Raw genomic sequence first — 26,467 nt, forward strand, 5'->3', positions numbered from 1 at the left:
GACGCAGGTTAAGATTCGGCGCAGGTTACCACTGTCACGCCACAGCCCATAACCAAGAACTGCGTTCTTGGCCGTTATCAGCACTTATATGCCTTACTGGCTGCCATATACTCTCGTGGAACTAAGCGTGTGATCACTCAAATGACATTTCTCCGCAGGGTTTACTACGCTGCAAGGACTGCGCTGAGCCAAACTCTTTAGGGCGTCTTACTAGATAGCAAAGATTCAATGCGGGAAGTTGCGAGTAAACTCAAATCCACAACCTCACATCCAACATCTTTGAAAAGCTCTTAAAAGCTCTTCGGTATCTCGCTTTCTGGATCCCCCTACGCAATATCTTTGAGAACGAGAGTCTGCTCGCCCAGGTGGCTCGAGACAAATCTCACCAAGACCCGTTCCAGACTTGCCGCAAGCGCTGCTCAATGGAGATTACGAAAAGCCGTAAGGATCAATCGACTTCGGTTTTCGACTTCGGTGTACGACTTGGCACGTACTCACCCCACCAAAAATCGCCCACATACTAGGCCCCCTCTTCCTGTGCCTCTACCTATTATTACTACTTAAAATATTACTCTCTCTTTAATTCTTATTTATATGTATATGAGAGAGGGGTGGGAGGTTAGGGGTAGGTGGGGGTGGAGGGCGAGTGAGCAAGTGAAAAGTGAAAAGTGAAAAGTGGAAGGCAAAAAGCGAAAAGCGAGCTTCGAGATACGCGACTCGCAAGAAAAAGGAAGCCCTATATTATCCGTTACGCTGCCGCCAGCTTTACACTTCGTGCTCAATTATACGCGCAAAATTGCAGCAAATCAGAAGGCTCAAACCCGAATTTTGGCTCTCTGATTTGCTAGATTTCCTCGCTTAAAAGTGCACGGTCCAGTGTAAAGCTGGCGGCAGCGCAACGGATAGGCTACTTATTACTAAATTTTAGGGCCATAATCGCTAAATTATAGGGTATAGGTACTAAAAATTTAGTGCTTTGCAAGGTAAATTTTTAGTAAGGTTTCCTTGCCTTACCTTTATTCCCTTTCCCCCTATATTCCCCCTCTCTTACCCCTATACTTATAAAGAGAGAGAGAGAAAATAATTAAAGAGAGTAAATATTTTAAGTAATAATAGTAGGTAGAGGTATAGGGAGAGGAGGCGTGGTATATAGGCGTGGTGTGTGGGTGTTTGCGATTTTTGGTGGGGTGAGCACGTGCCAAGTCGTATATCAAACGTCGAAAACCGAAGTTGAAAAGCTCGCTTGGACAAGTGATCCTTATGGCTTTCCGTAACAAGAGATGAATACTCGAACAAGAAATATTAGGAAGCTTCCTGCTTGCAAAGAGACCTTCATTTTCTTTCTTTAAACTTGTGTCGTCGATCCTATCTCTCTTCGATTCACTGCCGAAGCAAGCAAATATGCTTGGTCCCAAGGATCAATCGATAATTGTACCAATGTCACGTGAACCCTATTGAAGATCTTCTTTTTGATTGGCTTTATGAGTATAACTGGCGAATCAGAGTGAAGGAAATCTGGTGTGGAAATAGACATGGATGCAAATGTTAATCCTGGAGACCAAGTAGTAAGACGCCTAGGCCCACGAGCATCATGAATAATATCCATGTACCGCAATTTAATTCGTAGGAAGTGATAACAACGAAAATCCATAGATGGGAAGGGATGTTCTTACGCCGGAGAGGCCTTCCACGAAACGCAAATGTGAACATGAAAGGTGAAATTGAAATCAACCTCTTCAATAGCCGTACCTCTTCTCAGAGTCTCGTTGAGGCCGTGGGTGAGGTTGTGAAGGACCGTTTCCAACTCCCAAGTGTACGTTAAATGGTTGGAATCAAATCACAGCCAACGGCGTTCTCAAATTGAATCTGACTAAAGGAAACAGGATCGAAGGCTGCGTAAGACACCTCTGCAGCTCTCCAGGAAATGAATAAAAAACCGACGTTCGTTCTGGGACCAAGAGATGCTACACTGGTCGTGAACCGCACACTTCACCAGTGAAGAGTGAACGCATTCTGTGCTATAAGTGGAAGCGTAAGTCCGGGACAATTGGCATTAGCGAAAATGTTCGAGCAGAAGTATTTTCTGGAATAGGCATGAGACTAGCCGTTCCCGTGTGCTCTGCACTAACGGAAGATGAGTCTGAGATCACCGAAGACAACCACAAAGCACACCCACGAACTAGAAAGATCTCTACCCCACGCTATGTCATTGACACTGATGATTTATATGCCCGACTCCATTGTCTCATTCCAGTTTATATCATTCTTCGTATCTCTCTAGTAATCCTACATCCCAATCCTGAAACTTCCGAGCGCTCAGTGGCAGAAACGAAGAGGACGACTGAAGGCAAGCCTCGATTTCACAGATCGCTTCATTTGGTAGCAAAATCTCCTCCACTCCGTTGCTCCCCACCAGCTTTTCAGCAGCTTCCACTGTCAATGTCTTCCAGAAAACTTTCATAGCTAGCGTTCCGGATTCACTCTCGGTTTCCCGCAAGGACGTTGGAGAGCCACTTGTCAAATTCGTCTGCGTAGTGTTTCTTGAGAATCTTGAGCTGGGGGTCAGAATCCAGAGACTCAAATAGGTAGAACGCCAAGAACGCCGTGATTGGCCCGAGTAAGCTGTGTCGCCCACCATGGAATTCATGTCGTGTATATTCATATATACAGAAGAGAATATAGAGGCAGAAGTAGGGATAGCGTGGAACAAACCATTCCTCGAACGAGAAAGGTTGTGAGGCTGCTGGGCTGGCTCCTGCGAGGTTGGCATCCACCGCGCTGGCAATAGTACGAAGCGTGAGAGTCCTTGCGACTGCATGCTCGCTGCTAATTGTGCACCAATGATGGTAGCCAGGGATGGCAAGGTCGATGAAACAGGTGAGGTGCTCTTCAATAGCGGCTGTGACGTTTGGGTAGAACGAAGTTGCCATTTGTATAATCGGCTTCCTGTTTCTCGGTGATCGATATAACCAATGAAGCTGTGACAGGTTTTGCAAAGCATACTCTGATGCTGCGAAGTCTCTTCTGGCGAAGACTTAGTCTATTGTTTATCAGCAAACAGTCTTCGTCAAGTTGACACTGATAGGAACATCCCGAGCCGGAGATTCGCCCCGGTGAGAACTAGGTCCATGAGAAACGGAAAGTGATTGGGGAGCAGGTCTCTCCGCCAGTTTGAGTTCAGAAAATGTCCCTCGTGCTAATCCTATGGCTTCCGAGATCTCGAGGAAGATACAGAGTGAAATGCCGAGGTCGTAACCTCCAATCAAACATGTAAACCCACAGTCTAGAAAAAGGGGTAGACATGAAGGATTGCTGCTGCGCAGAGTGGTGACAGGGTGTTGATTTTGGGTACTTGTATCGGTGACCAAGCCATTGAACAGCAGAAGCAAGCCTGGCCACCTTCTTGATACCCTCGCTGTGCTCCTTGCCACAGACCCAGCTTTCAAAAGAAAATGTGTCTCTTACCTGCGTGTTTTGGCAGTCCGCATCAGCGAGGAGAAACGAGGTGAGGTCAACGAAGCCAATCCCAGGAGTGGGAGTAAATTTTGTGTTAGCTCCGTAGCCTCTGTTCGCTGCTGATTGTTCAACATGCTCGTCAGGAACCTCAGGTTTATGGCAATGCCAGAAATCCATCATTTCGGCCCAGTTCTCGCTAGGGAGATCTCTCCATGTCCCGATGCTCCCTTTCTTTACAATCTCAGAACCGCAGGCTCGACACACAAATTCTGTTTCTTTCCCTAGATATTTGGCAGACCAGGGAGCGCAATTGCTCTGCATGGTATCCATGCTTGTGCAAGTTGGCTCACCAGCCAGGGGAAGTCGCCATGTGAGTTCTTTGACACCAAACACTGGCCTCTGGAGCTGAAAACTGGGAGAAACTTGACCCGGAAGGCTCAAAGAAGACGACTCCTCACTGTGGCCGTGGCGCAAGATGAAGCGCCGTCCATCTGTTGAAAGCTCTACGTTTGTTGTCAGATCACATGGTTCTTGGAGTGCGACAATGACCGAGACTTGACGGATGTTGGAGAGCAGCTCTGCATACATCAAAGGCTTTAGAGACGACATGTTTGCGGGACCTTGGGCATTGAGTACCCAGGAAGAGAAAACATGATGGAGGACGTTGACAAAAGGTTTACCTTCGGGCCGTCGTTAAAAGGACCCTGAAAGGTTTGGCCGGGCCGGGCGGAACGGAGGCAAAGTTCGTCCGGGCCAGTGAGCTCATCCTGCAGGCATTACCATTACCCCACGATTTCGATATCCCAACAACCTCAAGCCACGAAGTCAGGAGAGGAGAGGAGGGATGTTTCCAGACCGCAAACACCTCAACCTGACAACATGTCTGCCCCGATGATAGCTTGGGTGCCTTTGGTTAACCGCATCCACAAATATCTCACAACGAGCACATATTCTGCTCAGTCCATCGACATTCCGTCAGCTGAGATTCACGATGTTGAGACCGCTCCAGAGAAACGTCCCAGGACTCTCAAACACCTCATCCGGGCAAACCATGTCAACCACTCCATAATCTACCACAACCTCCAATACCACAATCATATGCCTCATTTACTTGGCTCTGCATATCTTCTCGGAGCAGACGTCGATCAACTGCAGAAGATCTATGATGAAGAAGCCAAGGAGCTTGAGGAATGGAAGGACTCCCCAGCAGAGATATCGGACGCTGATTGGCGTGATTTTCTAGGAGACAAAAGATATCAAAGGGCATTTGTGGATTTTTTTGAAGATGAATTAGCTTTGAAATTCGGCTATGACTGGAAAAGGGTTGCAGAAGAGTACTTGTTCAGTGGAAAGGAGCCTCTCATCAACGGAGTTGTCGCAGGACGTAAGTTCACAAACCTCCACTGAGGAGCTGCTTGCTGACTGGAAGTACAAGTTGGCCACCCTCTCATACATCTTGGCTACGCCTACGAGCTGTCTAGTAAAGAATTGGCAATGGAGGCGCTCGCCATGGCTTCTTCATCATACAACTACATGCACAAGTACCTCGATAGTCCCTCATACACAAAACCCTCTTCATACTCTACGTCGTCTCCTCTTGAGATTCTACACAAGATTGCAGATGATACCAGGTTCGACGGCTTATTCAACGAGCGAGGAGACGGAAATATCGAAATCCTATTCAAGAACCACGAGGATCTGGTGCTGGAGCACTGGAACGCCTGGAAAATCGACGAACCCAACAAACAATTCCAGGATTCCCAAGAAGCAGCCGTTGCACTGCTTGTCCGAACAGTGCAGCCCGGTACTCATGGATACGATTTCTTCATGGTCCATTTACTCACTTCGAGTCATGCCGTTAGGACTCTGATACCTTTGATACCCAAGAGATTCCACATTAGTCTCGTCAGACAGTGGTGGCTATTGACAATAGCTGTGTACATAGCACAGTTGAGGCCAAAGATCGATGATGATATTGAAGAAAAGCCAATGAAGCAGTGGAATTATGTAGATGATAAGGCTGTCAATGGACCATGGGCGACTGATGCTCATTTTGTCAAGGGTACGTCTGTCTTTTACACAACATGAAACTCTGCTGACTCTTTCCTAGCCCTCCGAGCTATGAAAGTAGCCGCCTTTACTTGGTGGGATGGCCATGAGCGATATCTCTCAGCGGCAGTTAAATTTGCGGATGATTTTGAAGGGTGGACGGGATTCGGTCCAATGGACGACTCAAATTGAAAGAAGAGCTGGGAATGGTGGCTACTTTGCAGCTGCAGAGCTGTGCTGCCCTGAATAAGGTTCACGATGCAACGAATTCATGTATTCAAAAGGGCTTCAGGAAATTGGAAAGCCATTTTGTGCGCCAATACTTGTCTTACGTAAAGTAATCTTACCATGTAAGCATCTTCTTACATCATGCAGGTGCTCGCACATATTGCTCAATCATCCTCAATATCATCATCGCTCAGTACTAGCTTCTGTTCGGGCTGCTGTACAGGCAGGGTGTTTGTTGTTCCACGCCCTCTCATCACCAATCCCCCTTTCCGAGGCGACTTTCCTTCAACTGGCTTATCTGTCGCCCACTCTTCGCCAATGGTGCCAACATCATTGCCCTCGTCTGGACTATCTTCAGATTGTTTGCCAATACCATGGAACGTAGTGGCTTTCTCCATATCCCTCGCTCCAAGGGCGGATGATAAGCTTTTCCCTGCTTTAGCGATGAAGACCATGTAGGGTAAACGTTCTAATAACATCTCTTTTCTCGCCGAAGTGCCAATAGCCATCAAGGGGGCATTGTCTGCCTCCGTAGTGTTGTATTTCTTAGAAGTCGGTGTGGTTGAGGGTCTTAAACTCTTCCAACTCTCGACTGTTCCTACCTTGGGCCTTGCAAAGGCAGCCGCGCTTGCAGTAACGGCACCCAGATACTGATATTCACCTTTCAGCAGTCGCGTAACCCATAAATCGATTGTACTTTCAATCTCCTCCTTCGTTCTCCACAGTTTTAAACTTGTGGGATAGAACATCTTAAAAGCGTCGCCTCCCTTGCCCATCCTTAGCCCAGCAGCTGATGGAGTTTTTCGCTTGACAGGGCAAGGAAGTGAGAAGAGGATGCCACGGACTGCAACCTGGAAGCTGATTTCATCTTGACGGATGATGTCACCACCGGTACCCCGACCACCAAAACCTCCACCAAAACCTGTCGAGTTGAACGAACCGTCCCAGGATGGACAGAGAAGGTCACTGTCCGATAGTGCATCGATACAGCCATTTACATGATCAAGTGAAGAAAAATCGAATGAGGTGGGAGGTGCATCACATGATAGTATGTAGTTTTCATGGAGGGCGGCAATGAATGTTGCTGTATCAGTTCCAGTCTCATCGATGAGTTCATCCACCGAGACCTGGGATCGTTTTGGGCGAGACTGGGTAGACATGAAATCTGGCAACCGCTCCACATCCTGGCCAGTATTACATATGGGAGCAGGCTCGTCGCGTTTGTTATAGACCACCTTTCCAACAGCGTGGAAGATTCCCAAACTAGCTTCACGTCGTGTCACGAATTCAAGGCTTTCCTCCTCCATCCTCGTCATGGCAACTTCCCTGGTACCCTTCTTCGCCTTCCCAAAGGCTACTTTACCCCCCCAGTCACCATCGGTATCACCTCTTAAGCAAAGGAACTCGAGTGATCCAATTGCACTCCGGATGTCGCCCACTTCTCCAAGTTTCTTCAAGACGACGGGTCCAGGAGTCTTCCTTCTCCCGGACTTTCGAGATTCCTTCTGCACCACAAGCTCGAGGGCTTTTGCTAAGATAGTAGGAGCGATCGCATTGAATTCGATTGTGGCAACCCCAGGATGTTGGAGAATCTCTGGACCAAGCAATCGATGTGCTGTGAAGCTGTCTGCGGAGGCAGTCGTTGTGGTGAGCAGAGTCTCTGAAATGATCATGACAACTGGGGTTATGGGCTCGCGGGAGCTGTTGTCATACACCATAGAAAGTGGTGGAGTATTAGACGCGAGGTATTGAAGGATTGTAGAACGAAACGACTGCAAAGCAGTAGAAGAACGAGTAAACGTATTGGGGAACTCTTCTATCAGAATGAGACGCTTTCGTCGGTCAAGAGGTTTGATATCTGGTTTTGACGCAGCTGGCTGGCCGGCAGAAAAAACATCCAGTTGGCTAAACTTGCCGCCTCGGCCCATAAACTCCTCGAACTGCGCAGACATGTATTGGGGTCCGTCTGAAGAGGCGATAGACCCGACTGGATTGCGCCATTCCAATATGTCACAATCCAATGCCTTTGATAGGAGCTGAACTGTTGTTGTTTTCCCAGTCCCAGCAGCACCTTTTAGCAGGAGAAGCCTCTGCCTCATTCGGCCATTCATAACGTCCTCGAACCATGTTCGGACATCAGCGACCTTCTTTTTGTGAACTGCCAATTCATCCAAATTACTTGGTGAGAACCGTTCCGCCCACGGTCTCGTGTCTTCTTCGCTTTTGATCTCCGTTCGTGATTTCGGCTTCACGAGAAACTTCTGGCTTGCGCTGGGCATGTCTCCCTCACTACTTTTGAAAGCCTTGACACCTCTGGCTCGTTTTCTGGCGGCCAAGCCAACCAAGCTGGAGTGCTGGGCTTTGGTCTCAACAACGTCATCGTCATCTGATATCAGGTCGTGGTCTTCTGGTTTGGAGCTTTGAACTGTGTGTTTTGGCCTCGAAGTACTTCCATTAGAATCGCCATCGGCTTGCTGACGTTGTGCTTGCTTTGTAAAGAATGTGAAGATGTCCCCGCTTTTGCCCTTCTCCTCTGTCTTCCCTTTTCGCTTTGACTTTTCTGGACTGCTGCTCACGCTCTTGCTGCTAGCTTTGCCTGCACGGCTTGGTTTGCCGGGGAGATACATTGGTGCACCGTTGCGAGGATGGTTCGCAGTCTTTGTGGGAGGCTCGTTCTTTGAGGGCGTTGTCGAGCCCTGGCTGGGGGCCTTCGCGGATATTGTAGCCTTTGTATCATTCCAGGAGAGCGGGGAAGAGGAGATCGGGTCCATCAATCGCCCTTTGGGCTTTTCGTCATCCTCCTCATCAGAGGAGAGAACCACAACTCGCTTCCGGCGCTTTGCTGGAGGAGCCATGGCGTCGAGGCTGTTGGGGAGGTGGTCGGTTCTTCCTCAGTCCATGTTTGTGTGGAGAGCCCGGGGCTGATACCTTGTAAACTTGGCGTCAGCTGCGTTATCAGGTTGCTTATCTCGCTTGTATGACCCCTGAAGCTAGTCCCGAATGGTTCCTCGGTGCCCTACCTCGCTAAATCAAAACAACTCCTCTCCTCCTCAAGTCCTGACCATATTTCTAGTCTACGAAATTTTGATCGCAGGAGGGCCAGCTTCATGTACTCTAGGGGAATGTTCTCTCTGGCATAGCTTGGACGATGCGTTGACGCTTGGTGTGCAATGCCGCAAAGTGTTCCCTGCTGACTGTAGTACGCATGAAACTTTTGTTTAGGTCGAGGTTGGGATTCGGAGTCAAGTGGACCTCCGATGAAAGCCTTGTTTGTGGATGTAGGATGCTCAAGAAGTGCAGGGGAACCACCTAATTTCTTCATGTAGTACAGGACGCCCCAGGACACAAGTGGTGCAGAGATTGATGTAGCAAAAATTATCTATTTCTTCTAATGCTGTGGCAAAAATTATTCTTTTGATCCGCCAAATCATGAGAACCAGCCTCGCAGAAATGGACCTTTTTGACTCCAATACGTTTAAGCTAGCCATCCAATGCAATGCCCCTTTGATAGCCCAAACGCCTTGAAGCCAACGACAACGGTCCCCTCGTTCTCATTCAACCATTGCATCTGTTTCGTTATGACCAGGTTCCCTGTCAACCACATCTTGGACCTCAATCATGCCTCGAGTATCACTCTGGCAGCCGGGACAATTGTGGACGATCTCATGAGAAAAGACATCGCAATCAATGCAAAAGTGGTTTCCACACACCTCACATGCATATCGTCCACTCTCGCTCATACCCTTGGCCTCTCCGTCTGGCCTTGGCCCATTCTGCTCGACCTGTATCCTGCCATTTGAAACCTCTGGAAAAGGAGTAAGGCAAGAGAAGCAAACTTTTGATTTCTTTGCAGCAGACCAAGGAACCTCGACCCAGTTTCTGAGCGGGAATAGATGGTGATATGATCGCGCTAAATGTGTGGAGAGGATGAGAGTTAGGCCGCAAGCCGGACACTCAGCCGGAAGACTGCAGACTTTGCTGTCGCACCTCGAGCAGAGGTAACCGCCTCGGCTTAACTTGCTGTGACATGCGCAAAAGCTCATTGTCTTTCCAGCTCCAGAGGTTCGAGAGGGAAAGCCCATCATCAAGAGGCTGGATTGTGATTGCTTCTTAGTTCTTGTGACCGGAGGTGTGGTCAATGTCATTACCAGCTCTCGAAAATGCTGTTCGTTAAGTGCGACGTGGTAGTTGCCTTCATTACCAGCATTTGTACGGGAGCATAGCTCTGCACAGATGGCAACTTGTGCAGCTAGGCCGACTACTGAAACCCTTATTCGATCAGCAATGAGAGAAGATATGGTTTTGTGTATGTCTCCTGGATCACTGGATAATAAAGCACCGTAGATGATAAGGATCTCTCGTGTACCGTGTGAAGGGGCGTGAAAAAGAGCAGCTCTGCTCATCTCGAGGGCATTCTGCAGGCTTGGATTCCCTTGAGGTTGTTGTTCTCGAAGAGTTTTCAGTTTCTCGATATGCTCCGTCGGATTCCCACTCATGTCGCTGACTCTCACTGCTATACCATCTCGCATGCCAATAATCCCCAACTGAGAAATGGGATTTTGCTCGAAGTATTCGGTAACAAATTCAGAAGCATAGCGTACGGTAAGGAGGTATCTCGTTGGCCGTAGGTCTTTCTCAACCATAGCAAAAGAAAGATCGAGGATGAGAATAAGATGTCGAATTATGCCTCTCTGTAAAGGTGTAGTATCTCGTAATAATCTGCGAAATTGTCAGAATCTTGGGAATGTGACGACGGAGACCGGTTTACCTCTTCCTCTTCCCCGCCTCCCGTAGCCCTTCAACGGTAGAGTTGATGCTCCCATCGGCGCCCTCAACGACTGTATCCCAACTTCTCTGTATGTCCTCCCAGGCTGCCCTCCTGCGATTAGTTCCAGTATTGGTATCCCCGCCCCTCGTAGCTGACCCTGCTGCCCCTCTGATAGGGCCAGATGAACGCGTGCCATGTCTTGAGACCTGATGCGCCGCAATATCCTCATCAGAGAGGTCATCAGCAACGTACTCTCCGTCCGAGTCAGACATGATTGCCACTACTCAGGAGACACCTTGGAGACGGATGTTCGTGACGAGGCTGAAGCCTGAAAGTTTGTCTGAGTGCAGCTCCGTAGCGGCGCTGTGCTTTTCGGTTAGTGGTTCGGCTATACTTGTCGATGCTGGAGCTCTGGTGGCTCAATGCTTATTATAACTTACAATATGTTGACTTATTGCATAGGTCCTAGGATAGCACCATTCATTGGCAAATGGGCTGTGTTTCAGTTTAGGGCTTGCTCTTTCGGGGAGAAGTGAAAGTGCTGTGATCACCGTGAGAGCTGCGATTCCAGGTTGGTGATTTTGCAGCCTTGCGGCACAAGGCTCCCAACTGCCCAGCTCTTGCGCATGCTCAATTCGTGACAAGCATTCTTCCGTGTTTGATCCTTATCAATTATACGCTCGATTGGGTATACTACTAACATGCAAAATCATATACAAGCCTCCAAGCATCCAAGATGCACAGTTCTGTGCAGCTTTCCACCAGGAGCATACTTCCCAGACCCTCTCCCAAATTACCTCTTGCTTCCATGGGATTAGTTGTAATGCATATCCTCATGTTCTCCGTGCTTCATGACAGCTGTTTGTAGCAAATGCATCTTGTGATGTCGAATAATATCGTCTAACGTGTGTGGTGGTCATAATAAAACTGGCCGTAACTCCATAACCCAATGCAATTCTTTATTCATGATCACGAATATGTATTCGAGACAGGCATTGGCCAGTCGTCTTCCGTAATGCTGGACCAGAAAACCCAGATCATGACCACGGAAAGTAGGGTGAAGAGAGTTTCAAAGAGTGCTCCGTCGATTTTGCCATGGGTGCCATTGCAAATATGGACGCTGACCACGTAGTTGAAGATCTGGCCAAGTGCGAAGAGTAAAGCGGCAGAAACCAAGTAGATCATAGGTTTGCGCTCGCCAAGCACTCGAATAACTAACACCGTTTCCAGAACGAAGAAGGCGAATAGGAAGACCAGAGGGGCGAGTTGGTAGAGAACATAGAGCGCTATGTTTCTGTTGTTGCCGGATAGACTGGATTTGAAATGTCCCGTCCAGCTGTAACCAGTGTCGAGAGTGATATAGCCGGTTCCAATGAAGAGTACTGCAGCAGAACCGACCATAAGTCCGATCGACATGGGCGTTCCATCATCGAGTAATTGGTATCCCACGACAGCATTCAACATAAGGATCCATAACGTTGCAATTATCAAGCCCAGGTGGATTCCAGTGAAGGCCTATCAAAGGTTAGCTCCGCTCATAAATAAGAAGCACCCTCAACTCACTATTCGCACTTTACTACTCAGCGGAAATTTTCCGACTGTAAAGATCTCGCAGATCTCAATTAATATATATCCCACGAGGAAAACTTGCATCTCTCTAAGCACCGGAAGATCAGAGATGTGTAATGAGCCAGGACCTTCATAACATACCTTCTGCCCACGGCAGCTTGCTTGCGTTCTGATCGCCATAACAAGAAGGCTGTGACTGCAATTGCTATACCGCAGAGCATGATTGAACCTGGAACCCGTCAGTCCACGTCTGCATCGATCCAAACGACTCCACGCACCCAGATTGCCAAGGTGCCTTCCATGGCTTAACGGTATTCCCAATAGCTCACATCCGCCTTTGAAGCCACCCGGATCTTCATAACTGAACCCAGGGAAAATCTGTGCAGAAGCCCATTAGCATCGATCGACTTCGAGGGAGGAGCTCGAGGAGGAACTGCAGGCGAGGCGTACGTTGCAGATTGGTAACGTTGAGTCGCGACAGAAGTTCTGCAACCAATTCACATTAGCTGGTGCTCACGACCCCCTTAAATCCATCTCAATGGTGCCCAGTCTTCACTGCGTCGCAATCCACGTACCTGAAAGTTCCCGAACTGCGTCGACCCCATTTTGCTGTGGCGCAAGGCGCAAGGTTGCTGCTGGTAACAATTCGTATCGCTGGGCTGCAGACGGTGTCGATCAATCGATTGTCGCAACCTCGAGGGTGAAATCGCTGCTGGCCACCAAGCGCTCGATTTGATGATAGTAGCGATCGCAGTAGCGGTAGCGGTAGCAGCAGAAGGTGTGGAAGGGACAGAGACGAATGGGTTTGTGTGATCTCGAAATGAATTTCCCTGCTCTGAACCAGCCGACTGTTTTGACGCTGCTAGCTTCGTTCCTGCCCCTGCCCTGCCCTGCCTGCTTACAGTAACTCGCTGGCTGGACACTTCCTGGAAGGCTGGGGGCTCGCTCGTACTAAGTGCCGGGGCGGCGACGGCGCCGGGGGGGGGGGGGGGGGGGGGGGGGGGGGGGGGGGGGGGGGGGGGGGGGGGGGGATGGACCGTCACCGTCGGTGGCAAGCGATGTTGACAGCTGCGGATTGGTCTTCGTCTTCGTCTTCTTCTTCGTCCTCGTCCTCGAGGAGTGTTGTTCGGGAATGCGACGAGCGAGGTGGAAGGGTGAGGTGAAGTGAGGTGAAGTAAGGCGGGGTGTGTTGAGGTGTGGTGCGGCAGTGCTTCGTAGTTCGTAAAATGCGGAGGAGAATCTTTTTATGAGGTGACAAGCTGGAATTCATGCTGTTGCCAGTTCACCAGGTTGGTCTGTCGTTTACTACGATCCCTGGTCACTCAATTTGCACCTCAACCAGCCAAACGATCCAAATCTCGACGAGCACGGCAATCCTGGGACGTTCTGCGGACGTGCCTCTTTTAGGTTTTATGAAGCGCTTCATGCCGACCGAAGCTCTTTTCCTTTTTTCCCTACCTCTTCTATTAATATTTATTTCCCATTCTCCCACCACCTGGCCGACCGGTTTGCATAAGTGCGCCATTGGAGGGGGGGAGGGTCTCTTCACAATTGTCGAGTCTTCTAATAATATTGCACGTTTCAGGTTATGCAGCTGCCACATTCCTGATCCCAGAATCATTCTCCCGATCGCAATTGGTGCAGAGCAGCACGATCTCCTTCCGGACCCATTTTCAGTCTGCTGTGCTCCGAGAGGCTCCTCGAAGCGGAGAAGCCAGGATGGCCTGATCAGGCCTGTTACGGAATGTAGAGTGCAGGAATCTCGTCAGTCTCGTCAATCTTGTCATCTTCTAAATGCGCCAGCTGGCCGGGGAGAATCAATTATGTCCCGATCATTGGCTTATTACAAAGACACAAGTTCCTCTTTCCGGAAAAACAGAACACACCACAGGCAGTTCTATCATGTTTCGTCAGAGCCGCCTCCACCTTGAGGGATCTGACGCGGGAAGTCAGTCATTGACAACTTCTTCAGGAGTCCACTCCACGAATGCTACAGAGCAGTCCGAAGCGACGATCAGCTGGATATTCTGTGCCGCCTGCAGTGGCTAATCCTTGAAGCCTGAACCTCCTTTTGGGAATTGTCCTTGATGATAGCAGGGGATACGAGGTGGCAGTGGTATGGATTATGTTCTAGAATTCCACGTGGTCACTGAAGAAGAAGCAGTGCCGCGACCCAAAAGACAGATCACTGCCACCGAATGTGTTGGCAGTGAGGCTGTGCTTCCAACTATGCGTGTCTCGGCGTAGCAAGCGCACACGACCTTGTCCACAAGATCTGAGAAGTCTTGGGCTTAGTCCTGCTCACAGATCGACTTTGAAAGTTCGGCAGTTATCATCGTAAAAATGAGGGAGATATTATTTCAATGCAAGATGCAGCACCGGGAGGCTCTTACGAAATATATTCGCCTGAGGCAGTCGAACAAGAGCTGCAGAAGGATGGCAGGACACAAATATTCCAACCAAAAAATGTTGGTTATGCTTCGACTCAAGATGGCAGCAAACACGGAGGCCAGTTTCGAATTAATGTGTATCTCTGGAAAGTAACGACTACACCTCGGCTGTAGTGGTTCGTTTTTAAGTGACAGGGCAACTGTCAAAGATCGCAAACTGCTCAAACAACCCACTCAACGGTTGACACAGTAGTGAAGAAATGTGCAAGAAATTGGAACCAGATCAGGAGAGTCTCCTCGCCTCTGCGGGAAAGCCATCATTGTTGTCGGTATACTTGTATCAAGAGCATGTCGGCTCAAAACCCGTTACTCTTTCGAGAGTTACCCCCCGCCCGTATCTCTCAGCCCTCTCGTCGGCTGCCATAGCATTCCTCGTATTGGACTGCGAGCTGTATCGACAACTCTTCCTGAGAAAAACAAATCTTATCTCAGGGCTGGCACAGAAAAGGGGCAGAACGTACCTCACGTGATGTCGGGGGTTGAGGTGAGGTGAGAACAGGGTTCGCGAGAGAACGGGCAGATCCACGCGTGGGTCGTCATCGCAGTACACTCGACTCGACCAAATCTGTCTCGTGCAACTTCCACGTCCACGTCCACTGCTCAACTGCCCAGCCTTGATTCAGATATCCAAGACCAATCGCCAGCTGCCTTATCGACCTCCTTCACGCGCACCCTCGATGTAGGGCCGTCCCCGCTTTTCTCCTAAAAGTTTTCCATGGCAGCAGACTAGCTCCTCGAACAGTTACTGCCGATAGGATAGCGAGTGGACCCTGATCAAACGTCAGAATCCTACCTTCTCCAGACCTCCAACATTTCCCCAAGCGCAGAGGACTGCTGCTCAACAGTCCACGACCGTCAAAATTCCTCCCCCGAAACCCCCCCGTCGCCCTGCGAATATCCCTCTACGAACTTTATCATCAGCTGCTAGCTGGTCCGACATACACTCCGAGAGGCTGCTGGGTGCACAATCAGACGAAAAGCAGGGTCGCCGGTCCTCCCTCTCCAGGTCGTCATCTCCTAGCTCGGAGTTTTCCTGGAGTGACACTGGGGATCTTGCGGAACAATTAGCGGACGCTGAGGATCCTCTGCGAATTCAGTTGCCTGCATCTTTGGGCGACCAAGTTTTTGGCGGTAGCTCCAGACGGCCTACGCGCAGAAAGGTCCGATACAACGATTCCGAGACCGTGGAACGAAAAGAATATCATCCTGGACTCGCTAAAGAGGAGATCGAGATCCCTTCGCCTGCCCCGCGGTATATCACTAGAGCAGAGCATATCCTCGCCGCCATCATGTCTGGAGGAGAAAGGCAGATGCATGGCCTTACGGGCAAGCCATTAGTGTAGGCAGAGGTTCTCGGAACGAGCAAGCAAGCAGCTGACGGTCATCAGATACTTTACAAGTGTATTTGTATCTTTAGGGGTCTTCCTTTTTGGCTATGATCAAGGAGTTATGTCTGGCATCATCACGTAAGAAAATTGCCTTGAAAATTATCTCAGCTAATATCTTCGCAGTGGTCCTTTCTTTAGAGATTACTTCAACCGGCCATCTCGCGCAGAGGTTGGTACTATGGTAGCTATTCTCGAAATTGGAGCATTTTGTTCTTCACTAGTAGTCGGCAGGATTGGAGATATAATTGGGCGACGGAAAACGATTCTCTATGGATCCATGATATTCTTCATTGGGGGGGCTCTTCAGTCCTTTGCCAATGGAATGCCAATGATGCTACTTGGCCGCATCACAGCAGGCGTTGGTGTGGGAATGTTATCAACAATTGTGCCAATCTACCAGTCCGAGATTTCACCTCCACACAACCGGGGTAAATTAGCTTGTATCGAGTTCTCAGGAAACATTCTCGGTTATGCAACATCAGTATGGGTCGACTACTTTTGCAGTTTCATTCAACATGATTATTCTTGGAGGCTGCCATTGCTTATGCAATGTGTTATGGGTGCTCTGCTTGGTTTTGGGAGTTTAGTCATCGTTGAATCACCACGGTATGTCACATTGCAGGACTGTTTTTTGCAATATATTCTGATCGAGTAGGTGGCTTCTTGACAACGACCATGATGAAGAGGGAATTGTTGTTATCGCAAACCTCTATGGAGGTGGTGATATCCATGATGCAAAGGCACGCGACGAGTACCGGGAAATCAAGATGGATGTCCTTTTGCAAAGGCAGGAAGGAGAAAAGTCCTACCGCGACATGTTTCGTCGATACCGAACTCGAGTATTCATTGCCATGTCCGCTCAGGCTTTTGCCCAGCTCAACGGGATCAACGTCATCTCATACTACGCTCCTTATGTTTTTGAGTCTGCTGGGTGGGTTGGCCGCGATGCGATTCTAATGACTGGTATCAACGGCATCACGTATTTGATGTCCTCTGTACCACCGTGGTATCTTGTCGATCGATGGGGTCGCCGATTTATCCTTCTAAGCGGGGCCATCGCAATGGTCTTGTCCTTGTCCACAATCTCATACTTCCTCTACCTCGACGTCAGTGTAACGCCAACATGCGTTGTAATCTTTGTTATGATTTACAATGCGGCGTTTGGATACAGTTGGGGACCTATTCCGTGGCTCTATCCTCCTGAGATTCTACCTCTCAGTATCCGTTCAAAGGGTGCAAGTTTGTCCACGGCCACTAATTGGGCGTTCAATTGGTTGGTTGGAGAACTTACGCCAGTGTTACAAGAGTTGATCGCGTGGCGCCTTTATCTCGTGCACGCATTTTTCTGTGCCACGAGTTTCGTTGTTGGTAAGGACAACTGCTATTCCATGGAAGGCAGAAGCTGATGTTTTGCAGTATATTTTATTTATCCCGAGACGGCCGGTGTAAGATTAGAAGATATGGATGCTCTTTTTGGTGATGCTACTACCGCGATGCCAACCCCAGCAACGAGAGCAGAAACCGGCTCTTTGATGGGGGCCTCCTCACCTGTTCCCTCGATGGATCTTCGAAGGGGAGTACTAGCAGGTGGACTGAATGGGAACGGACTCGGTCCCTCGAGTGCTATCCCTGGGCTCGATATCGACCCACCCCATGTTAACATTAGGAACGGGAAACCGCAATATGGTACGGACGACGATGGTTCGACGAGTGAAGGCGTCGGAGGATGGATCTCTCGCATAGTGAATAGAAACAAGGGCGACGAGGAAAGCATCAAAAGTGGGAAATATAAGCCTCTCGACCAGGACGACGAGTAAGAGGTCGACCTTTAGGGGGCATTGTTGGATTTATAGAAGACGGTTACCTTAGACAGCGGGGCATAAAGGACGTCCCTGGTTATATGGATATCAGACCGATCTGAACCCATAGAACAATTGTACAATTTCGTGAAGGAAGTTGTTTGCTTTTGAAAGAAGTGCCAATAATAGGGAATTGGAGGGAGGAGGAGGCTAGAAGCGAAGGATATCGGCCGGTTGGTACAGTCTGGAGCATTCGGAAGTGGCTGGTGGCTGCATTTCGACTATAACCAGATACGTTGTGATGCGACCACATGTGGCTATCCAGGCCATTTTATACGTTCGAGGTGGAGAGCGAGACTTTAGAATAACTTCTGAGAGGTACGATGTCATCCATTATAAGGTTTCTGCTACCACGCAAGGATTGCGAAGACCCTCTTTTGCTCATCTCTCATCTCCTTCCTCTGAACGATGGCCATCAACTAACAAAATTTCCGCCTTCCAAACCCACTGCAGAATTAACGCTTATAGCCCTGCTCTCCTCGCCCGTATGATTCTCTATTCCTTCATGCCTAGTCTATCAGTCTCCCCATCTCCCCACTTACCGTGAAGACAGTTCTTAGGAGACCTCGTAAGATCAGTACCGTATCCCACCTCAGCCATCTCGAACCGATCCCCCGCCGTCCTCAGAATACAGTCCACCAGCTCAAACCATATGCCATCGGTGGGACCAAAACTAAGCCTAAGTACAGCGACCCAACCCCTATTACCAACCACCCCGGCCCCTCCGCTGAGAGTATCGTTTTTCGTGGCCGACGCCAGATCGACGAATGATGGGAACGGCAGACGTGAATAGTCTGGAAGTTCGACTACTCGAATTGTAGGAAGGCACTGGTATACCCACCAAGGCCGCCATTAACGCTCCTCTCCTCCTTCTCTTCGATTCTCCTTGGCATCGAATACCAGCCCAAGATTCTCCTTTCCGATATTTGCGTACGCTTGCAGACGTAAGTTGTTATGTTAGCTTTCCAGCTCCTTGCAGCATCCGATCAACAGTTCAAAAAGGGGAGGAACCCGACCCAACACCTGCACACTCCCACTTGCGCCTGCAGAAATTCATTCCCAAGCCAAACCTAATCACCAGAGCATCCACTAGCGCCACTGACAAGTACTTAAGCCCTGCTGTCGCCCAGCCTCCAGTCCTTCTCTTGTCTCTTTAAAATATGCAAGTACGAATCTAGGAGCTCAAGAATCTCCAGATTCCGATGCTTGCAACCCAAGCAAGCATCGTCGAACAGCTCCAGCTTAGACGGGCAACGCAATTTTTGATTTCATTCCTCGCTAAGGACTCGGGGTGGTGGTGGTCGTTGTCATCGCGAGCTAGCGGACCGGGACGAGGCCGCAGAGAAAAATGGTATGGATGCAGGCATCTGAAGTTGTACACCGCTAACGACCTCCACTCCCTATCCTCACAGAATTGTTGACTGGTTCTTCATACATCGGCGGTCGCAGGCTCTCGGCGTTGGGTTGCACATGATCGCGGAAGATGGATGGCGAAGGAGTCGGAGATTTTGGGAGCTGAGAAAATGACAAGCTGAAGAGGAAGGCAAGCAGGTAACTAGGCACCCCTTGCAATCAAATTCATCAAGCTGTCACATCCGATCCTGCTCTTGAATTCTGTTTTGCTTCATTCGAGGGCCTTCTCCCTTTACTGTTTGACGCCTTGTGTTGGTGTCGGAAGGAAAGAACGAGGACTCAAGGCAACGAGTACTTAAAGCAGACACAAAACCATTAATTACGGTCCCATCCGTGACTGACACAATAATTTGAAGGAAATATCCAGCTCGTAGTCGAGCCTAGTCTTCAGGTTCCTTTCCAGCAAGCTGGAGGGAGGACTGATGTTGCCAAACACGAGGGAAATGACAAAGGTTTGCCCTTGATGATACGAAATAGATAAAGCCAACTCTCAAATGCCATCTTGGTACCAAAAACGTTTGAATATCAGTAAATAGGCTCAAGATATCACTGCTGCGATGATGTAACCTTAGGGCAGAGCCGCATCACATGAAGAGGCGCACAAAAGGCGTTTCGAACAGCACAATGCTCAAGGACTGTACGCACATGCACCCTTATCTCAAGCCTCGTATATAGAGTATGCAAGGAGAAGATTGATGGGCCATGAATTGAGAGAAAGGCATCACGTCAAATTAGCCCCCTTTACGCGGCACACCAAGTGAAATGTGTCCGTTCGCCTAAAAAGCTCGCCCCCAGCAGCGGATTCCAAAATTAGATTTGATTCGGCATTCAGCTTGAATACGCATCTCTCCTGAGAACAGATAGTTTCTCAGCTGCAACTGCATCGCCGGAATCCCAGTGTTGCAGCCGTAGACGCCCTTCGAAGCCGAAACCTTCTTGCGCGGAGATGGTTGACTCTGGCAATTGATACTTCTTTTTAATTCACGTCACCTTTACTTTCTCGACTCTCATTTGCCAGCCGCGTCTCCTCACTCCTCATCGACAACTTCGAGACGAACTCTGCCTTTTGCGCGGTCTGTATTATCTTGCAGAAGCTAGGCTGTCCTAGAATACTATCCGCACTCTGCAGCCTTCACAATGGCTTCTGAAAAGGGAGTGCTTGCGTCCGGCCTCGAATCGGACAGTCAGTCCATTCGTCGGCGCAATGTGCTTTCAACTTCACCAGATGGAGGCATGGCGAACAGGGTGGAGATAGATGACAAGAAGACACAAATTAAGAAGGTGAGAGCAGGCAAATTTCTTTAGAAGCTGGGTCTTCTATTTTCACTAGCTGACGCTGACTTTTGTCTCTTCAACAGAAAGAGCAGACATTACTAGAATTCCTAGACGAATGGGAATTTCTGATTGCACCCCTCATCTTCACCATATTTGCATTCTTTACCCGAATGTACAAGATTGGGTTGTCACCGATTGTTACTTGGGACGAAGCACAGTACGAAATGCCCCTATTCTCAGTCCCTCCCAATCCAGCAACTAACTACGGAGAACAGTTTTGGCAAATTTGGCTCCCACTACCTGAAGCGAGAATTCTACTTCGATGTCCACCCGCCTCTTGGAAAGATGCTTGTTGGATTGTCCGGATACTTGGCAGGATACAATGGTTCCTTCGAATTCAAGTCCGGCGAGAAATATCCCGAAGAACTCAACTACACTTTCATGCGTGCATTCAATGCCTTTTTTGGTGCTGTTACCATCCCTCTGGCTTACTATACAGCCCGCGAGTTGAATTTGAAGAGGCCCGCTGTGTGGTTCGTCACCCTCATGGTGCTTTGCGAAAACTCATACACCACCATCAGCCGATTCATCCTCCTCGATTCTATGCTGCTCTGCTTTACATTCACAACTGTTCTATGTTGGGCCAGATTTCATAGACTTCAGAAGCAATCCTTCAGCCCAGAGTGGTTCGCTTGGCTTGCTCTTACCGGCGTGAGCATAGGTTGTGTTTGCAGTGTCAAATGGGTCGGGGCTTTCTGCACAGCAATGGTTGGACTATACACCATTGAGGACCTCTGGAACAAGTTTGGAGATACCAAAATGCCGCCGGTACGTCTTGAGAGTTTTTAAATATGTTGATGGCCCTACTAACATATCTTGCAGCTCACCCTTGCAGCTCACTTGGGTTCCCGGGTTGCCGGTCTCATTGTCATTCCATTGATTGTTTACATGCTCTCTTTCGCGCTTCACTTTGCCATTCTAGAGAACAGTGGCCCCGGAGATGCCCAGATGAGCTCTTTGTTCCAAGCAAACCTCAGAGGCACCGAGGTCGGAAAAGACAGCCCACTTGAAATCGCCTATGGATCTCGAGCTACTATCAAAAATATGGGCTATGGTGGCGGTCTTCTCCACTCTCACGTCCAGACCTACCCAGAGGGCTCAACTCAACAGCAAATTACGTGTTACCATCACAAGGATGCCAATAACGAATGGTGGTTCTACCCCAACCGACAACAACCAGAGCATGATCCTGAAGCTCCACCTAAGTTTGTCGCGGACGGAGATGTTCTGCGCTTGATCCATTCTCAGACTGGCCGAAATCTCCATTCTCACGAAGTTGCCGCACCGGTCACCAAGGCTGACCGGGAGGTTTCGTGTTACGGAAATACCACTGTTGGTGATGAGAAGGACCACTGGACCATGGAAGTCGTCAAAGATGTTGCATCCAGCGACAGGTCCAAGATTAGGACTCTGACCACTGCGTTCAGACTTAGGCACAATGTGCTGGGCTGCTATCTCCGAGCTGGCAATGTCAACTTACCTCAGTGGGGTTTCAAGCAAATCGAAGTCACCTGTGACAAAAACAACAACCCCAAAGACGTATATACTCACTGGAACGTCGAAGCTCACTGGAATGAAAAACGTAAGTTGCCAGAAAAGATATCTGTTCTATTTGCTAATAAGTCGTAGTACCTGCTGCCGACGCTGGAGCCTACAAGTCCCCCTTCTTCCAGGATTTCATCCACTTGAACGTGGCTATGATGACCTCGAATAACGCACTTGTCCCAGATCCAGACAAGCAAGACGATTTGGCCTCTCAGTTCTGGCAATGGCCAATCCTCCATGTCGGTCTCCGTATGTGTGGATGGGACGACTCTATTGTCAAGTATTTCCTCCTTGGAAACCCTCTGGTCTACTGGCTTTCCACGGCCTCCCTGGGCATAGTAGCAGTTATGGTAGCTTGGTACCTCGTCCGATGGCAACGAGGCTATGACGACCTCAAGCAAGCTGATATTGATCAAATCCACTATTCGGCGCTCTATCCTGTCCTTGGTTGGTTCCTGCACTACTTGCCATTTGTTGCCATGGCTCGTGTCACCTATGTGCATCACTATTATCCGGCTCTATACTTCGCCATCCTCAACCTTGGATTCGTCACCAACTGGATTCTGAGCAATCAAATCAAGAGTGCGCAATACGCAATCTATGGTGTCCTGTATGCCACGACCATCGGACTTTACATTCTGTTCATACCAATCAGTTGGGGAATGGTTGGTCCCAACCGCCAATACAGCTACTTGAAGTGGTTCGACAACTGGAGGGTAACGGACTAAATAACGACCAGTCGAAGACTCGGAATGCGAGCTGAAATGAGAAAAAGGGGCGGAGAGGGATAGAAGTTTTGGATGCTTCTATAAACAGAGACGCATGGAAACACATTTCTTCGCGTGTGTTAAACCACTTTTCATTTGTCTGATAAGGAAAATACGGGAGCTCGAGGGGAATCTTACGGATGGGGAAGAGGCGCCTAGGTACAGCAGAATCAACTCCTAATGTTGTGTACAACCAAGTTTCTGTTGCGCTTGGCATCAGTGTCCCCAACCGTTCTCGTGTACCAAGACGATCACAGATGTGAGGGGTGAATATTCATTCCACAACTTTTGTTGCACTTCCAATGCTCCAAAAGTTCCCGAACATTGAACATCCCCTGTATAGTGGATCTTCGAAGGTAAGTTTTTCTTTCGGACATGGATCAATGTCTCCGATTTTCTGGTAACCCCTTTCCCCGTGTGGATCAGATGGATTGATTGCAAGTGCTAAATGTCGAGGAACAAGAGGCGGAAGTTTATAATCACGTGACATGATTTGTTTTTCTCCTGATCAAGTGCCACACAGCCACTCGACTGCTCTCGATGCCGCTTTCGACGATAAATGAAGGTCATTGTTTGATCAACTTGGATACATTTACTGGCTTCAAGCGGTGGTACTTGCTTGACCTCAAATTGGGGTTTCTAATCATTTAGTTTTCGTTCTTCGCAGTGAACCTATGAAGTTATCTTGGGCAGGGAGTTGGGCCAAGTGATGGCTATTAGAAAGATAGGTGAATCTTGGCTGCCGCTTGATCCTTGCTTCGAAATCTTATTGAATCAGTTGAGATAATGTCCCTTAAGTTCTTGTACTTCGTCACTCCGAGTGGACCTAAAGAGGAAAATCATGATCTATTCAGGTGTCCAGGTCGCTATGCTAAGAACCGTAGCCCGTAAGCAAATACCCATGTCATAGCTTTTGGTGAACTCCTAGCCAGCGAAATCGCAAAAATGCGCCAATCTAAAGCCTCACAGCACTGAAGGCCTCCGCAGAGGAATGATGCAGAACAAGGCTGAAAACAACGTGGAAAGAAAGGAGGATGGGCATTTGTGGTTTTTAGGCGACCATGGGTGCATCGTTATCATCGCTAGTCTTGTCTGCGTTGGCTGCGTTGCCACCGCTGGTTTTGACAGAAGCGGAGGCAGTGAACGACTGCTCGAAGTCGCCGATGATGTCGTCAATGTGTTCTGTGCCAACGCTGATGCGGATCAAGTCCTCCGTGACACCAGAAGCAACCCTCTCCTCCTCAGACAGTTGCTCGTGGGTTGTAGACCAAGGGTGAATGGCAAGAGTCTTCGAATCTCCAACATTGGCCAAGTTAGAGATCAGCTTGAAGCCATCGACGACTTGGGACCCGGCAGCTCCACCACCTTTGACACCAAAACTCAGAACACCTCCGAATCCGCGCTTGAGATATCTCTTAGCAAGTTCGTGAGAAGGGTGGCTCTCGAGACCAGGGTATGAGACCCAAGAAACATGTGGGTTCTTCTCCAGCCATTTTGCAAGAGTCAGTGCGTTGAAAGCATGTCGCTCAGCGCGCAGGCTCAGCGTTTCGATGCCCTGAAGGAGCTGGAAAGCACCGAAGGGATTGAGAGAGCTTCCCAGGTCACGGAGAATCTCGACTCGAACTCGAATGGCGAATGTGATTGGTCCAAAGGCATCCCAGAACTTAAGGCCATGATAACCTGGTGAAGGTTCGACCATCTCGGGGAAGCGCTTGCCGTGCTTGCCCCAGTCGAATTTACCAGAGTCTACGACCACGCCAGCAATGGTTGTGCCATGTCCTCCAATCCACTTGGTTGCTGAGTGTACCACGATATCTGCTCCATGCTTGATTGGCTGAACGAAATACCCACCAGCTCCGAAAGTGTTGTCGACCTAGAGAAGTCAGTCCCGCAATGGTACCGCTTCTAGCAAAACTTACAATAACGGGAACACCGTGGTCGTGAGCAACCTTTGCAATGGCCTCAAAGTCGGGGATATTGTACTTCGGATTTCCGATGCTCTCGATGTAGACAGCCTTCGTCTTCTCATCAATCGCCTTGGCAAAATCCTCGGCCTTGTCTCCGTTCACAAACTTGGTGTCTATGCCCAATCGGGGGAGGAAGACCTTCAGTTGGTTATAGGTTCCGCCATATAGGTTCGTGGTCGAGACGATATTATCTCCCGCATGCGCTAGAGCTGCAATAGCCATGAATTGAGCTGCCTGACCTGAGCTAGCTGCGACAGCCGCAACTCCACCCTCCAAGGCTGCCATTCGCTTTTCGAAGACATCGACCGTGGGCTAAGAAAGAAGGAGAGTCAGCTGAGGCTACTTCTTGGAAAAGGCTATTGGCACTCCCGAGGCCCATGATTGTAAAATCGTTCCCGACGGCGGATGGTCATAAACGATGGGTCAATAGCCTCCCCCACATTTGAACGTTGGAAGTTGTAAGGGAGAACTGGACTCACGTTCATAATCCGGCTGTAGATGTTGCCAACTGGGTAATGGGGGAGTCAGTCTCCTCTTATCTCAGAAATCGGGAACAAAGAATTGAAGGAAGCCCGTTGCTCTTACACTCCTTGAGGCCGAACAGTCGTGCTCCATGGGCAGAGTCATTGAAGGTGAAACTCTACAAAGCCAATTAGTTTCGAATACTAATTAGGGCAACATACTAAATGTGATTTACTGTGGTGGCATAGATGGGGACCGCACGAGCTACAAATCGACGTCAGCGCTGAAGCTCAGTGGAGGGTACTTTATATTCAGAGGCATCTTCAGAAAGGCCGAACCAGAGAAATGACTGACCATTGGTCGTGGGGTCTGGCTCTTGACTGCAATTGCATTTTGTTAGCACTTTTGGGAGGCGAAGTTGTAGAAGCTGTGGGTCGGAGGAAGCGAGGAGGGGGAATTTATTTACCCCGCATGAAGTTGGAGAGTCTCGAAATTGGTGGATTCGCCGGCCATTGTGAAGTCTTGGATATCTGGTGTCTGGAGGAGTGGATTGGGAGTGGATTGGGAATTGAGAGAGCAGTGCAAGGGACGTGGACTTGCTGTTAAGTGAATCCGAGGATGTACGGGCTAGCGGGTTGGCCTTTTATTTTCGGGATGGTTCGATCGACGGTGGGGTAATAAAAATGGAAAACTTCAAGCACGCAATCGGGCGTGGGCAAGCCAGCACCTCTTTCGGGCTACCTGGCATGGCATGGCATGGCAGTGTTCACAGCAGCTCACGGGACACTTGATTCCTGCTCAATCCTGTTGCTGCGGCTTCGGAGCCACAGGGGAAGGGGATGGGGATGGGGATGGGGAAGCAGGGCTGGAGGGCTGGAAGGCTGGAGGGCTGCCTCTCCCAAGATTCTGTTCATCTGTCGGCCGCTGGTTAGTTGCGCAGTGTGCACCAGTCCCTGCAGCATCCAGGAGATGGGGTGCGTGGTGGATCGTGGAGGGGTCGAGAATGCTGGCGATGCTGGCCTTCTCTTCTACTGGCCATCCGCGGTGTGTGAACGGCAGAGAAGGCTGAAGAAAAAAAGAAGGCTGACGCCACAAGGAAGGCCGAAGGAACAACTTCGAATGGCAGCCTTGCGACAAAATTACATTATGCATCTGTCATCATTGCCACAGCCTGAAAGCAAAGCAGGCTGGGCGGGTTTGAGCATTCGCCA

General features: G+C 49.3%; 10 protein-coding genes across 10 annotated transcripts; 5 read left to right on the forward strand and 5 right to left on the reverse strand.

The window, feature by feature from the left end:
• Window positions 1-2,031: 2,031 nt before the first annotated feature.
• On the reverse strand, window positions 2,032-4,107 carry K444DRAFT_616263 (uncharacterized protein). Its single transcript, XM_024880894.1, has 2 exons — window positions 3,466-4,107; window positions 2,032-3,040 (listed from the first exon to the last, which is right to left on the reverse strand). Exons 1-2 carry the CDS (start codon window positions 4,063-4,065, stop codon window positions 2,261-2,263), a joined length of 1,380 nt encoding a protein of 459 aa, XP_024733336.1. The 5' UTR covers window positions 4,066-4,107; the 3' UTR covers window positions 2,032-2,260.
• Window positions 4,108-4,335: 228 nt separating this feature from the next.
• K444DRAFT_645142 (uncharacterized protein) lies at window positions 4,336-5,697 on the forward strand (the record flags this gene model as incomplete). Its single annotated transcript, XM_024885054.1, has 3 exons — window positions 4,336-4,840; window positions 4,892-5,518; window positions 5,567-5,697. The coding sequence occupies 3 exons, from the start codon at window positions 4,336-4,338 to the stop codon at window positions 5,695-5,697; spliced, it is 1,263 nt and encodes a 420-aa protein (XP_024733337.1).
• Window positions 5,698-5,897: 200 nt separating this feature from the next.
• Window positions 5,898-8,618, reverse strand: K444DRAFT_594941 (Rad17-domain-containing protein; the record flags this gene model as incomplete). Its single annotated transcript, XM_024878375.1, has 1 exon — window positions 5,898-8,618. Exon 1 carries the CDS (start codon window positions 8,586-8,588, stop codon window positions 5,898-5,900), a length of 2,691 nt encoding a protein of 896 aa, XP_024733338.1. The 5' UTR covers window positions 8,589-8,618.
• A 666-nt stretch (window positions 8,619-9,284) lies between these two features.
• Window positions 9,285-10,773, reverse strand: K444DRAFT_645144 (TFIIH basal transcription factor complex, subunit SSL1; the record flags this gene model as incomplete). Its single annotated transcript, XM_024885055.1, has 2 exons — window positions 9,285-10,452; window positions 10,502-10,773. The coding sequence occupies 2 exons, from the start codon at window positions 10,771-10,773 to the stop codon at window positions 9,285-9,287; spliced, it is 1,440 nt and encodes a 479-aa protein (XP_024733339.1).
• Window positions 10,774-11,470: 697 nt separating this feature from the next.
• Window positions 11,471-12,675, reverse strand: K444DRAFT_535987 (uncharacterized protein; the record flags this gene model as incomplete). Its single annotated transcript, XM_024875339.1, has 6 exons — window positions 11,471-12,016; window positions 12,065-12,158; window positions 12,212-12,299; window positions 12,349-12,448; window positions 12,521-12,556; window positions 12,646-12,675. The coding sequence occupies 6 exons, from the start codon at window positions 12,673-12,675 to the stop codon at window positions 11,471-11,473; spliced, it is 894 nt and encodes a 297-aa protein (XP_024733340.1).
• A 421-nt stretch (window positions 12,676-13,096) lies between these two features.
• On the forward strand, window positions 13,097-14,444 carry K444DRAFT_63728 (uncharacterized protein). The gene is made up of 3 exons (XM_024884102.1): window positions 13,097-13,834; window positions 13,929-14,186; window positions 14,235-14,444. The coding sequence occupies exons 1-2, from the start codon at window positions 13,339-13,341 to the stop codon at window positions 14,117-14,119; spliced, it is 687 nt and encodes a 228-aa protein (XP_024733341.1). The 5' UTR covers window positions 13,097-13,338; the 3' UTR covers window positions 14,120-14,186; window positions 14,235-14,444.
• A 1,036-nt stretch (window positions 14,445-15,480) lies between these two features.
• On the forward strand, window positions 15,481-17,867 carry K444DRAFT_63745 (putative MFS monosaccharide transporter). Its single transcript, XM_024884123.1, has 4 exons — window positions 15,481-15,986; window positions 16,032-16,514; window positions 16,564-17,276; window positions 17,325-17,867. Exons 1-4 carry the CDS (start codon window positions 15,970-15,972, stop codon window positions 17,723-17,725), a joined length of 1,614 nt encoding a protein of 537 aa, XP_024733342.1. The 5' UTR covers window positions 15,481-15,969; the 3' UTR covers window positions 17,726-17,867.
• Window positions 17,868-18,754, forward strand: K444DRAFT_63774 (uncharacterized protein). Its single transcript, XM_024884165.1, has 2 exons — window positions 17,868-18,252; window positions 18,321-18,754. Exons 1-2 carry the CDS (start codon window positions 18,009-18,011, stop codon window positions 18,536-18,538), a joined length of 462 nt encoding a protein of 153 aa, XP_024733343.1. The 5' UTR covers window positions 17,868-18,008; the 3' UTR covers window positions 18,539-18,754.
• A 1,253-nt stretch (window positions 18,755-20,007) lies between these two features.
• On the forward strand, window positions 20,008-23,144 carry K444DRAFT_567050 (glycosyltransferase family 39 protein). The gene is made up of 5 exons (XM_024877153.1): window positions 20,008-20,461; window positions 20,539-20,672; window positions 20,731-21,283; window positions 21,338-22,097; window positions 22,145-23,144. The coding sequence occupies exons 1-5, from the start codon at window positions 20,318-20,320 to the stop codon at window positions 22,786-22,788; spliced, it is 2,235 nt and encodes a 744-aa protein (XP_024733344.1). The 5' UTR covers window positions 20,008-20,317; the 3' UTR covers window positions 22,789-23,144.
• A 422-nt stretch (window positions 23,145-23,566) lies between these two features.
• K444DRAFT_616272 (O-acetylhomoserine ami) lies at window positions 23,567-26,265 on the reverse strand. The gene is made up of 7 exons (XM_024880895.1): window positions 25,723-26,265; window positions 25,611-25,636; window positions 25,492-25,520; window positions 25,380-25,434; window positions 25,274-25,302; window positions 24,747-25,106; window positions 23,567-24,700 (listed from the first exon to the last, which is right to left on the reverse strand). Exons 1-7 carry the CDS (start codon window positions 25,767-25,769, stop codon window positions 23,879-23,881), a joined length of 1,368 nt encoding a protein of 455 aa, XP_024733345.1. The 5' UTR covers window positions 25,770-26,265; the 3' UTR covers window positions 23,567-23,878.
• Between the last annotated feature and the right edge of the window lie 202 nt (window positions 26,266-26,467).

The sequence above is a fragment of the Hyaloscypha bicolor genome (assembly GCF_002865645.1).
Source record: "Hyaloscypha bicolor E unplaced genomic scaffold K444scaffold_118, whole genome shotgun sequence".
NCBI lineage: Eukaryota > Fungi > Ascomycota > Leotiomycetes > Helotiales > Hyaloscyphaceae > Hyaloscypha > Hyaloscypha bicolor.